The 12,762-nt window shown below is 40.9% G+C and overlaps 1 protein-coding gene across 1 annotated transcript; it reads left to right on the plus strand.

Annotated features, from left to right (window-relative positions):
* Nucleotides 1–2,439: 2,439 nt before the first annotated feature.
* LOC119532606 (disintegrin and metalloproteinase domain-containing protein 20-like) lies at nt 2,440–4,707 on the plus strand. Its single transcript, XM_037835034.1, has one exon. The coding sequence runs from the start codon at nt 2,440–2,442 to the stop codon at nt 4,705–4,707; it is 2,268 nt and encodes a 755-aa protein (XP_037690962.1).
* The last annotated feature ends 8,055 nt before the right edge of the window (nt 4,708–12,762 follow it).

The raw sequence follows: 12,762 nt of genomic DNA on the forward strand, positions 1-12,762 counted from the left end.
AGTTCCTCAGAAAGTTAAGTATAGGACAACCATATGACCCAGCAATCCAACTATTAGGGATATACCCAAAAGGATAAAAAGTACGGACTTGAACAAGTATTTTCACACGAACATTCATAGCAGCATTATTCCCAGCTGCCAAAAGATAGAAGCAACTCAGTGTCCATCAGGTGATGAATGGATAAATAAAATGTGGTATAAACATGCAATGGAATTTCATTCATCCATAAAGTGGAAGAAGTCCTGATAAATGTGACAACATAGCTGAACATTGAAGATATCATTTTGGGTGAAATAAGTCAGATGCAGAAGGACAAACAATGAATAATCTCACTGATATGAAATAATTAGAAGAAACAAATTCATAGGATCAGAAATTTGAATACAGGCTACCAGAGGCCCCAAAGGGAGTACAGAGAAGAGAGTTAATACTTAACTGGTACAGAATTTGTTTGACATTTGTGCCAGTTTGGATATATGATATCCCACCAAAAGCCATATTCTTTAATGCAATCTTCTGGGGGCAGACATATTAGTGTTGATTAGGTTGAAATTCTTTCAGTGTTTCCATGGAGATATGACTCAATCAATTGTGGATGAACCATTTGATTAAATTAGTTCCATGGCGATATGGACTCCAACCCCTCAGGGTGGGTCTTGATTTAATCACTGGCATCCTATAAAAGAGCTCACAAACAGAAGGACCTCAGAGCAGCTGTGCGTGACATTTTGGAGAGCAACTGAGAGAGATATTTTGGAGACGGCCATTGAAAGCAGACTTGTACTAGCCCGGAGTTTGCTCTGGAGAATCTAAGAAAGGACAAAATGCCCCAAGAGAAACATTTTGAAGAACACACAGGAGCTGAGAGAGGAGCTGGAACACAACCTGGGATCAGCAGATGCCAGCCACGTGCCTTCCCAGCTAACAGAGGTTTTCAAAAAGCCATTGGCCTTCCTTTGGTGAAGGTATACTTGTGTTGATGCCTTAATTTGGACATTTTTATGGCCTTCAGTCTGTAAATTTGTAACCAACTAAACCCCCTTTATAAAAGGCACTGCATTTCTGGTATTTTGCGTGACAGCAGCATTAGCAAACCAGAACAACATTATAGAAAAGTTTTGATCATGGATGGTAGTGATGGGAGCACATTGTGCATGTGATTGACATCACTGAATTATATATTTGAATGTGGTTAAAAGTGGAAATTTTGGGTTGCATCTGTTACTAGAATAAAATTTAAAAGAGAAAAAAACATAGGAATGTATGGCACAGCGAACTGTAACGTAAACTATAGACTGTAGTTAATAGCGTAATTATAGTAATATTCTTTTTCATTTGTAACAAAGTTACCACACTCACATTCATAACAGTAGGTAGAACTGGGGAGGGGGGACAGATATATTGAAACTCTATATTTTCTGCAGAGTTTCCTGGAAGCCTCCAATATCAATAAAAAAAACTAGGGAAGCTGTCAGTTAACCAGTTGATCAACTCCTGGTTATTTTATGTTGATGGTTACAGGAATTGTGGTTTGCCTTCCTGGGATGTTTGGTGTGGGTAATGGCCAGCTTCCTAGTTCAATTGTTGCAGGTAGCAGGCCAGACTATCCTAGTCTAGTTACTGCTAATAAGGCTCAGAGTTTCCTGGTCATTGCCCATTTGAATATTCAGTTTCTTATATTACTGAGGGTTATTCCATTGGATGAATAAACCACCAGGTTTTTATCCATTGCCTATAGAGGACAAGTTGTTTATTTCCAGGTCTTATAATAAATTTATGAGTAATGCTGCTATGAATATTCATATACAAAACTATTTGAGCAAATCCTAGGAGTGCATTTCTGGATCCTAAAGTAGGATTAAATATAGCTGCATTAAGAAACTCTTAAATAATTATACATCCATTTTTTTCAATTCATTATGTCTATTTGTATTATTTTTCTATCAATCTCTCTAACTCCACTCTATTTCTATAAGTGTGAGTCAGGCTAACTCTACCTTCAAAACTCCTGCAAGAAGAAGCTTCCTCTCTCCTCACCATTGTTTATATTCCCTTGATTTAATTAGATGCAAACCCATTGCCTCATTATGATTTGAGAAAAAACTCATTATAACTGTCCTAAAATTGCACCAAACACATTTATTCTTCATCGGTGATTTCCCCAAGAGAACATGGGACTTTTTAGCTCCCCTTGTTTTCCATCTTCTCTAGGTCTCTTGCCCTAGGGTCCTCAGCTCACTAAACCTCCCCTAGTGAGCCCTCCATTGTTATGTAATAACCTCACTCCCCCTCCCCCACCCCTGCCCCTTCCCCACTCAGTGGAGGCCAGCACCACTGAAATCCCCTCATGACTGCCCTGCTGGGAAAGATGCTGTTTCAGACTGTCTAGCTTGCCTCCCACTTGATTGCATTTTCTCTGGTCTCAGGCCCCCACACCCATGGGGCCTGCCCGGGCCCGGGCCCGGGCCCTCCTGAGAAGTGTTCCCTTGCTGTGTATATTCTGGGCCCTCCTGTGCTCTGTTTGCTGCTCCAGTGACCCACCAACATGGCGATTCACATCCTCTGAAGTTGTGATCCCCAGGAAGATGCCCCGCAGGGTGGGTGGAGCTGAGATGCCAGGCCAGCTCTCCTACAGCATGCGCTTCCATGGCCGAAGACATGTGGTTCATATGAAGGTAAAAAAGAGACTGCTGCCCAGACATTTTCCTGTTATTACCAATAGTGATCAAGGCACCCTGCAAGAGGACTACCCCTATATCCCCCGAGATTGCTACTACTACAGCTTCCTGGAAGGGGTTCCTGGGTCCATGGCCACACTGGACACCTGCTATGGGGGTCTGCGTGGCATGCTGCAGGTGGATGATTTTACTTATGAAATCAAACCTCTGGAGTCTTCTTCCAAATTTGAGCATGTGGTTTCTCTGCTTGTGTCAGAAGGAACAACAGGACAGGTTGAAAGGTGTAAGAATGAATGGGAAGAAGTAAATCAAGCATTTGAAGAGGCAAACTTTGCTGAAACTCCTAGAGCAGCCCCCGTTTCTCTGTGGTGGCCACATAGGAAATACCTGAACATTCACTATACAGTTTCCAACTCCTTATATCATCAAAACACTAACCAGACCAGTATAGTAGAGAGGGTAATGCTCATAAACAACATAATTCATACCATTTATGGACAAGGTCATCTAGATGTCATGGTACGTATGATGTGCATATGGGCTGACCACGATGCTTATGACCTAACTCGACGCCACAGTGCAGCTGATATTATAAGTGAGTTTGGTTTGTGGAAATATTATGGATTTTGGTCACAATTGATGCATGATGTGTCAATTCTTCTAACAGGACATAAATTAGGAGGAAGCACATATTTTTCAAACCACGAAAGCATGTGCAATCCCAACTGGGGAGCGTTATTTGTACATGTAGCAAGGTATCACATATTTCTGGCTGCAACTATTGCAGCACATGCACTAGGTCATGCGCATGGCTTGCACCATGATAAAGAAAGTTGTCACTGTTTTCGAAGAACCTACTGTATGATGTCGCCTGTGCCTGGTCTTCTAGATATGATGAGCAACTGTTCTTATGAAAACCTGCATAACCGGTTTAATAGCTGGGATCCTTGTCAGAGTATAAGACTTCCTCCATACAATAACTTTCCTTATATAGCTCCTCGTTGTGGAGACAAGATTGTCAATATGCAGGAAGAATGTGACTGTGGCTCCTTAAAAGAGTGTGCTGCAGATAGATGCTGTGGGACCAATTGTGCCCTCAGCCTTGGCAGTGTTTGTGATACAGGAAAGTGCTGCCATAGATGTAAATATGATCCTCCTGGAAGAATTTGCAGAAATATACTTGGTATTTGTGATCTACCAGAATACTGTGATGGGAAAACGTCTGCATGCCCACTTGATTTTTATGTCCAAGATGGAACCCCATGTTCACCATCAGCTGTTTGCATGAAAGGAAACTGCAGTGATCGTGATTTGCAGTGTCAAGCCCTTTTCGGCTATCAGATGAAAGATGCTGTACCATCATGCTATAATAGGTTGAATATAATAGGTGACCGTTTTGGAAACTGTGGGGTGAGGGTGACACAAGGGGGAGGAAAACCTGTTCAATGTGAAGAAGATGATGTTTTTTGTGGAATGCTGCATTGTAGTGGTGTCGACCATTTCCCTGGTGGAGGTGAGCACAGTACATTTCGTCAAATAATAGTGCCAGGTACTAAACAAGACAAATGCACCGGATATGAGGCACACTTTGGAGCAGAGCGGCCTGAAATGGGGCTTGTGGTGGATGGGGCCACATGTGGTCCAGGAAGATACTGTTTAAGACAGAACTGTACTTATTATCAAGACTTGGGTTTTGACTGTGATGTGAAGAAATGCAATTTCAGAGGGGTATGCAACAACAGGAAAAATTGCCACTGTCTGCGTGGTTGGAAACCACCCCTTTGTGATAGTAGAGGAGGAGGTGGCAGTGTAGATAGTGGCCCTCCACCTGACATAGAACGTGGTATTCGAGCCAGAATACTTATTAATATAAACAAGGCACTAGCTGCAATAATGGTTCGCATAAGTCTTTTTCTGTTTGTATTGATCATTGGTGCCCTTTCACAAGTACAAAAATATACACAAAAGTTGATGAAGACAAAAACTGATGATAAAACCAAACCAGCACCCCCAAAACCCAAGACATAACTTTGGCACTTACAAGAAAGTGATCAATAATCACTTTGACGATTACATGATCCTTTAGCTATTCTGACATGCTGATCTTGAAATAAAATAACTTGGCAATTTAAAAAAGGTGTGTGTGATTAAATGTGTCTGGTTTAATCATGTCTGGTCATATTCTGAATACTTTTATAGGTGATAGCAGAAATTCTTGGATTCAGTAAAAAGAGGACCTGTACTTATTTAAGATTTGAATCCTAATTTTTACAAATGTTCTGCTGGCAAATCATATATTCTATGCAATTATTCCAAAAGTTTCCAGGACTTTTTTTTTAATCTCAATTGGTTATGAACTAGATTTTTGTTGGCTTAATTTATTAATAGTGTAACAAATGCACATAAAAATAATACTCGGCAGTGATATCGTAGGAAGATCAAAAGTTTTTGTGTCATGTGGATGTGAATTTAACAGTGGTTCTGCCACCTGCTAACTGTGTGATCTTGGTCAAGTCAATATTTTATATTTGGCAATGAAGTACACTTTTTCAGGGTTTAGTAATAATCAAAAGAAAGCACCTGAAGAGGGCCAGGACCATTTTAGGCATTTAATACATGCCAGATGCTATCGTTCCCCTTATTGGCATTACTGTCCTTGAGTTGTGCTAATCCACAGGAATTGCACATATAATTCTTTGGCCTTTTATCTTTACTCTACTACCATCACATAAGGATACATTGATCACTGCTATATCACTTCTTACTGCCTCTGATTGAGTCATATTATCTCACACTAAAAATCTTGGGAATTAATAATAATTTCAGGGTTCAGCTGACTGATATGTGTACAGAGACAAAAATTCAGGTAAAAGAAATAGGAAGTGATCACATCAGAAACACTGTACTGGAACATGATCTGACCTGCCATTAGACTTATATTTGTGCTGCTTTAAAGCCTCATATCAAATCTCTTTGATCTCAGATCAAATTTGAAGTCAGACTGAGGGTACCAACCAAGGGTAGAAGAAGAATGTAGAAGAAGAGAAACAACAGTATTGCATCGTACAACACTGTAATTTGTCCATATTTTATATAGCTCTCTTGGCCAGCACTTCTTGTCTAGGTGGCTTATTCAATAGAGTAACCCAGATCTTCATCTATGATGATTCTGAGCCCTCTTTACTGCTACTGTGTCTTTGTTGAACCATGGTTGCTGCATTTGCACTTGGCACCAGTGTCTACTAAAATGAGATTGAATGACCATTTACTAATACTGTTATAATTCCTTGCTGATCCAAAGGCATTTGTGGAAGCTGGAATGTGCCTTCCTTGGGGGGGGGGTCATTTTGTTACTGTTTGGGCATCCTGTTAACCAAAGCATGCTAATTGTGGATCCAGTAGCCTTTTTTCTGTTTTTTATTACATTCAATTCCTGCATGTATCCTTTTTGATCTGTTTTGTATTTGCTAAGGATCTTTTGTTTCCCTAGAGCTGTCTAATCTGTAGTATCGTAAGTGTGAGTGTGTGTGGTTTTCTCTTTATCATCTGTCTTCAAAATGTTGAACTAAGTATTGTATCTTGAGGATGACTGTGGTCTTCCACCTATTTATTGCTTCTGAACATCTGATATTTCAGATTTTAGACCATAAATAAAAACAAGTGTGGTTATCAGTATTAAGGCCTAACTCTGAACATTCCTTAAAGTGGTTTCTAATCTGTGCCAGACATCTGAGACAGGTTCACCACGCCCTTGACAACAGGAGTGGATTATTCCTAGTCAACATGAGAGCTGAAATCTGCATGGTTAACTTTTAAAAGTTTTTCTTTTTTTTTTTTTTTTTTTCCCAATCTCTAGGCCCTTAAAAAGTCCAGAGGGATGAAGCTCCAGGTCAAATGGTGAGCAGGACCTGGATAGGGGAGGAGGAGAGGCAAGGGGGAAGAGGAGAAGATAGGAACATAGGTTGGGATCAGGAAAGAGGGAGGTGAGAAAGGAGTGGGTTATAAGAAGCAGAAATAGGGTAGACTGAACAGATAAGGTCTTTGGAAGAGGAAGAATGCTGCAGTTGTTTCAAAGAGGCCTCAAAAGATTAGAGTCTGTTGCAATCATTCTTCTTGGCTTCTTTGAAGTATTGAAAGAAGGTATTTACACTGTGTTAGCTAATTTATTCTTGTTTTCTCCTCTGGTGAGTCACAAATGCACAAGTTTGCCATGCACCAAGCATCCCAGGAGGCCACTGTAATTCAAGATTGTGTTTACTGAAATCATGGCACATAGAAAATTAACAGTTACAACCACTGGGCCATCAAAATATTTAGTGCAGATCTGGCCAAGGGTTTGGGTAGATTGGGAGTTTCCCATAGTAAAAGAAGTCTGATATAGAAGAAAAGAGGAGGGTCTCATCCTACCTTAGGAAAATCACTTAAATCTCTGCATTCATCCTAAGAACTGTAGAAGACAAAAAGAAAATTCTTACTTGAGTCTGACAAAGATCAGCCTAAAAAAGCTTAAAACCCAGGAACAAAGGCTCAAAAGGGCGTTATTGGGACAGGAGAATATTGGAACAAAGACTGTAAGCTTTATATCGATGTAAATGTTCTTGAACATGATAATGGTGCTTGTAGTTGCATAAGTGAATATCCTTGCTCTTAGGAAATGGAGCATGATGTCTATAAACTATTCTCAAATATTTATAAAATAGAAAATAGATAGATAGATGATGGATAGATAGATAGGCAGGCACAAATAGAAAGATGGATGAAAACATATATGAAGGGATGGAAAGTACGATGGATAGATAGAATAATATGTCAAAAATGGCAAAATGTTAAAATTGGTGGACTATGCTGGAGTACTCTGTATAGTTTTTGTGGGGGCTTTTTGCAACTTTTCTGTAAATATGAAATTATTTCAAGATAAAACGTTTAAGAAAAAAAAAATCAAAGCCTGCAATCTCCATTCTACTACAAAAATCAGAGCAGAGGAGCTGCTCAGAACCAAAGGAAGCTTGGGTTTTTGATATGTACTGTCCTTGACCAGAAACACAACAGTGTTCAACATTTGTCCAAATCTGTTCCAAGTCATGGCACCAAAGTGTAAAATAATAATAATAACAGTAATAATAATAGTTAAGTGACTCACAGACATTTCATAGGTTTTATTCAGTTGATGCATATGACTTCACAACTGAATCAGGATCCAGGTTTTTAAAAGACAGGAAGAATCTAAGGGTTCTTTCAGTTTTAGTTTAGGGTGCAGTTTTCAATTTTAAATAAAACTCATGTTTGGAAGTTATTCCCATTTTGCTTCTCCTTGTTTGGAATCCCAATAACTAATAGAACAAATTGTTTTTGCAAGCCTTCCAGTTCATTGTATAGTCCTGAAGTAGTGGAGGTATACAGCAAAAAAGAAAGAGAAGGGGCAAAGTAGATGGTTTGTGATAGCAGTTCTACAGCTTCATTCCTGAGGGCTTTGAGACCATCTGAAGTAAGGATTGCTGCATATGTCTCTTGCACAAGAGAGTTACAAGCGGGTCCCAAGTGCATCACCTAGCTTCCACATATAAACTTCCCTGCCTCTATTAAGGTGCAGCAACCGTAGTTCCTACTGATCAGCCCCAATTAACCGGTCAAAATGGGGACTCCTCAACTGCTAGTCCTTGGTTAAAAAAGTCCAAGGTGCCCTGAGAGCAGCCATAGCTTGCATTTTAAAGGGACTCAAGACTTACAAACCCAGAGATCACAGGTTTGCAGGCAAGGGAAGCAAAAAGCCACCAGTGCAGTAATGACAGTGATGGTAGGTAGAGCCACCCCCTGCCTCTACTCCTTGAATCCAAGACCCATATATTCTAACTATTTCATATACAGCACCATATAGGAGACTCTGTCTAACATATACACTGCATCCTGATGGGTGGCACTCTACCATTTGAGATTACTGCCTCCAAGCTGGTGCTTTGGGTGTGCTTTAATTAGGCCATTTCAGCACTCTTTGAAGACAGCTCCTTCTGGATGTTGTGATACAGGAGGTAAACAATGGGTTACATGGTCATGGGCCCATTCTTGCCCCTCATTCACAGAGAAGTCCTCCAGTCAGATGCTAAGTCATGAGCCATTTCATGCTTGAAGAATAGGCATTTCACAGACCCACAATAGTCATACTAGTTGAGGCTATGCCAGCTGAGGCAGAAAAACCAAACTCAAACACAGAATAGGGATCTATTCTTATGAGGATGAATTGCTGGCCCTTCCAGAATGAAGAGGCCAAGTGTAGTGGACCTTCCACAAAGTAGCTGTTTGGTTTCCTTGAGGGATACTGCCTTATCAAGGATTCAACATTGATTTTTTGGCTGAGAGTGGGACTTCAGAGGCACCAATGTCCACAGTAGCCTTGGCAGGTTGGAGTTGATGTGATTGAGCCCATGTGTACCCTCTACCTCTGCACTATAGCCACTCTGCTCATATGTCCATCATGCTAGTTCCATGGTTGTCAGTGATGAAGTTTCGCTAATTGACTGACCATGTCATTTTGTCTACTTGGTTGTTCATGGCCTTTTCCAGGGTGGATGCTTCTTAGTGGGCATGAATCTATGAAAAATATCTTCACACATCCTGTCCACTGCAATATGCAGTAACGCATCTTTACCATAGACCACATTTTCTTTAATTTTCCAGCCTTTTATTTTCCAGGCCCGACCAGTTGGTGAGACCATTGGCCAGTGAAGTGGTTATTTCATTGGGTAGTTCATTGGAAACCTACCATGGACCAATTAACTTTTCACACAAATTAGATAACCAAGTGTACTGGTCATAGTTCTGCCCACTATGAAGATATTTCCCTTTCCCTTCTTTTTTTAAAGTCACCCATGAATGGGACTTTGTTAGTCAGGGTTCTCCAGGGAAGCAAAACTGTAAATATTATGAGATTTTTTATATGAATTGGCTCACACGATTGTGGGGACAGGCAAGTCCAAATTCTGTATGTCAGGCCACAAGGTGGGAACTCTGATGAAGGCTGTAGATGAATTTTGCAGTAGACATGGATATTCTCTCTTCTGACTGCTGAAATCATTACTTCTTTTAAAGCCTTCAATTGATTGGATGATACTTCTCTCATTGTTGAAGGCAATTTCCACAACTGATTGCAGAAGTAATCAGCCATAGATGCAATCAACTTCTGGATGATTTGAGTCCACAAAATATCCTCACAGTAGCAATCAGGCCCCTGTTTGCTTGACCAAAAACTGGACACCAAAACCTGGCTGTGCTGGTTTGTATATTTATGCCCTCCAGAAAAAAGCCATATTCTTTAATTCATTCTTGTGGGGGCAGACATCTCAGTGTGGATTGGGTTGAAACCTACTGGTTCAGTGTCTGTGGAGATATGATCCACCGAACTGTAGGTGATAACTCTGATTGGATAATTTCCATGGAGGTGTGGCCCTGCCCATTCAGCATGGGCCTTGTTTAGTTTACTGGAGCACTATATAAGCTCAGACAGAAGGAGCTCAGAGCTAGCTGGAGCTGAGACAGACATTTTGAAGACGGCTGTTGGAAGCTGATGCAGACATTTTGGAGAACGCCATTTTGAAACACGACCTGGGATCAAGCAGATGCCAGCCATGTGCCTTCCCACCTTACAGAGGTTTTCCAGATGCCAATGGCCTTTCTCCAGTGAAGGTACCCTCTGTTGATGGACACTTTATGGCCTTAAGACTATAGCTTTGTAACCAAATAAACCCCCTTTATAAAAGCCAGTCCATCTCTGGTGTTTTGCATTCTGGCAGCATTAGCAAACTAGAATACTAGAAACTTAACTGCCACAGGAATAATCATGCTGCCACCATCCATTTTGGGTTTTCACCTACATTCCAAGCCTACCCATCCCTAAACCAAGTTTGAGCATTTTTTCCCTCTCTAAGATGGTCGAACAATACACCATAGGACCACAGATGCAAGCTGGGTGAGGGGCACCATGGTAAGTGACATGATCACCTCAAGTAACTGCTCATACAGCTTACACTTGCCTTCTACTCTTGTATGGTCTTGCAATGGATATACTGTTTTTATCTTACTGAGGACTGACATAAGACTCATCTGACTTTGTAACTTGGCATGTCCAATAGAAGCAATCTTATGCCAGGAAATTCAGGAAACATGCTCATTTGGAGTCCCACGGTCAAAAATTCTATTTCTCCCCAGGATCAAGTAACACATCAGGAACAAATAGGCAGGTGGCATGGCCTTGCTTCAAATCTCCAAAATCCTCTCCATGTTTCTTCATTTTAGGGTTGACACTGAATCCACAGTGCATCTTTTCCCACCGTTAATACCTCTGCAGGGTTAAAGACATAGGTTGTACCTGACATGATGACCTGAATGGTGGCTTATGCTTGCACCACAGGCTGAACCTGCAGCAAGATCATTTCTTGGCTTTGGGCCCCACTGAAAGCTGGTCATCTTCAATATTGCCCAGTATATGGGCAAGAGTGGTATCTATAGGTGTGAAATGCTTACATCAAAATCCAAAGAGATCTGTCAGTTCTATGCATCCTTTGTGCTAGGGAATGAAAGATGAAGCAGTTTGTCTTTTTTTTTTGCAGGATATAACCCAACATGCCCTTAACTGACATATCTCTAAATATTCTAATGAAGTGACAGGCAACTGAATCTTTGTAGGATTTATCTCCCACACTTGGACTTCATGTCTGTTATTAAAACCACCAGTAAATGAACCACTCATGTTTTCTCTGCCTCATCAGCATGATACTGCTGATGCAATGAATATGTGTGAAGTTTTTGGATGTCCAGATAGGCTAGATCCTTTTGGACCACCTATGCCCAGGAGCAGGTGAGTTAACAAATCCCTGGAAACAACTACAAACAAATAATTCTGTCCATCCCACATGAATGCAATCTCTTTCTGATGCTCTATTTTGATCAGAATAGAAAATTAGCCAGTCACCAAATCAATGGCTGCATGCCATGTACCTGTGGCCACTGTAATGCACTTGAGCAGTGATAACACAGCTGACCAAGCATTGGCAATAACAGATCACATTTGGTAGAGTTTGTGGTAGTTTGCAGTCGTTATTTATGATCCATCTAGTTTGTGCAGAGGCCAGATTGGCGAATTAAAGGGAGACCTGGAAGAGACAACCACCACTGCATCCTCTAGTCTTTAATGGTGGCACTTTTGTCCACCATCCCATTCAGGACACAATCTTCTTCTTGATTTAATAATCTGGCCCGGCATAGAGGGACGTTTAAGAAATTTCTCCCTGGCAATCCTCACAATGATATCCCTTATGCAAAGGCCAAGAAACCAAAGAGGAGGTATTCCAACTGCCAAGGATTTCATCTCTGTTATGTACTGGGAGACTGTGAGGTGACCACTGGGGGGACTGCAGTGGAGTACCATAAGCAGGACTTCAGTGAGGATTTCCTTATTGACTGTTTCCATATGCTCCCACTTTAATGATTCTTTGGAGCTCTGATTATGATTGTCAGTGCACCTACTGTGTCTAATTATCCTCACAATATCTAGATATTCCTCTTTCCTTAGTGTATAGAATCCCAAGAAAATTCCTCCAGGCTCCTTTGGGAGAAGGACTGGGAGAATCATTACATCTTATAAATGACATGATGTTCATGCATCCTTCTTTCTCAGAACCCAACAATCTCTTCAGTCAAGGGGTCCTGCATCTGAAAATGCTTTGAGCCAGGAACTAAACAAATGATTTCAACAACGTCCTCAGCTTCTTCCTCCTCCATTTTTGCTTTATTCTAAATTTAGATGTTAAGAGCACTCTCTTAGCTAATCATCTATTTTTCTCCTAGAGATGCTGTGCTGTATTACCATCTCAACAAGTCTTACAGCTCAAACTCCTTCAGCTGCCCATCCAACGCTGACAAATTTTATGATAATTGTGGTCCCCTGGATTCTGGTTGTTTGTTAATTGCTGCCACTTGGCCTATAGTAACTCAGTGGAGGGGAATCACGGTGGCGGAGATTATCCCCATTGCTGTTAAGAAGCACTGATTTGTGACAACCTGTCCTATCACCAACATGGCCTGTGGAAGATA

Source organism: Choloepus didactylus, chromosome 4 (genome assembly GCF_015220235.1).
Source record: "Choloepus didactylus isolate mChoDid1 chromosome 4, mChoDid1.pri, whole genome shotgun sequence".
NCBI classification, from domain to species: domain Eukaryota; kingdom Metazoa; phylum Chordata; class Mammalia; order Pilosa; family Megalonychidae; genus Choloepus; species Choloepus didactylus.

Bases quoted from the DNA above. Each gene is read 5' to 3' on its own strand.
- LOC119532606 (XM_037835034.1), top strand. From the start codon at position 2,440: ATGGGGCCTGCCCGGGCCCGGGCCCGGGCCCTCCTGAGAAGTGTTCCC.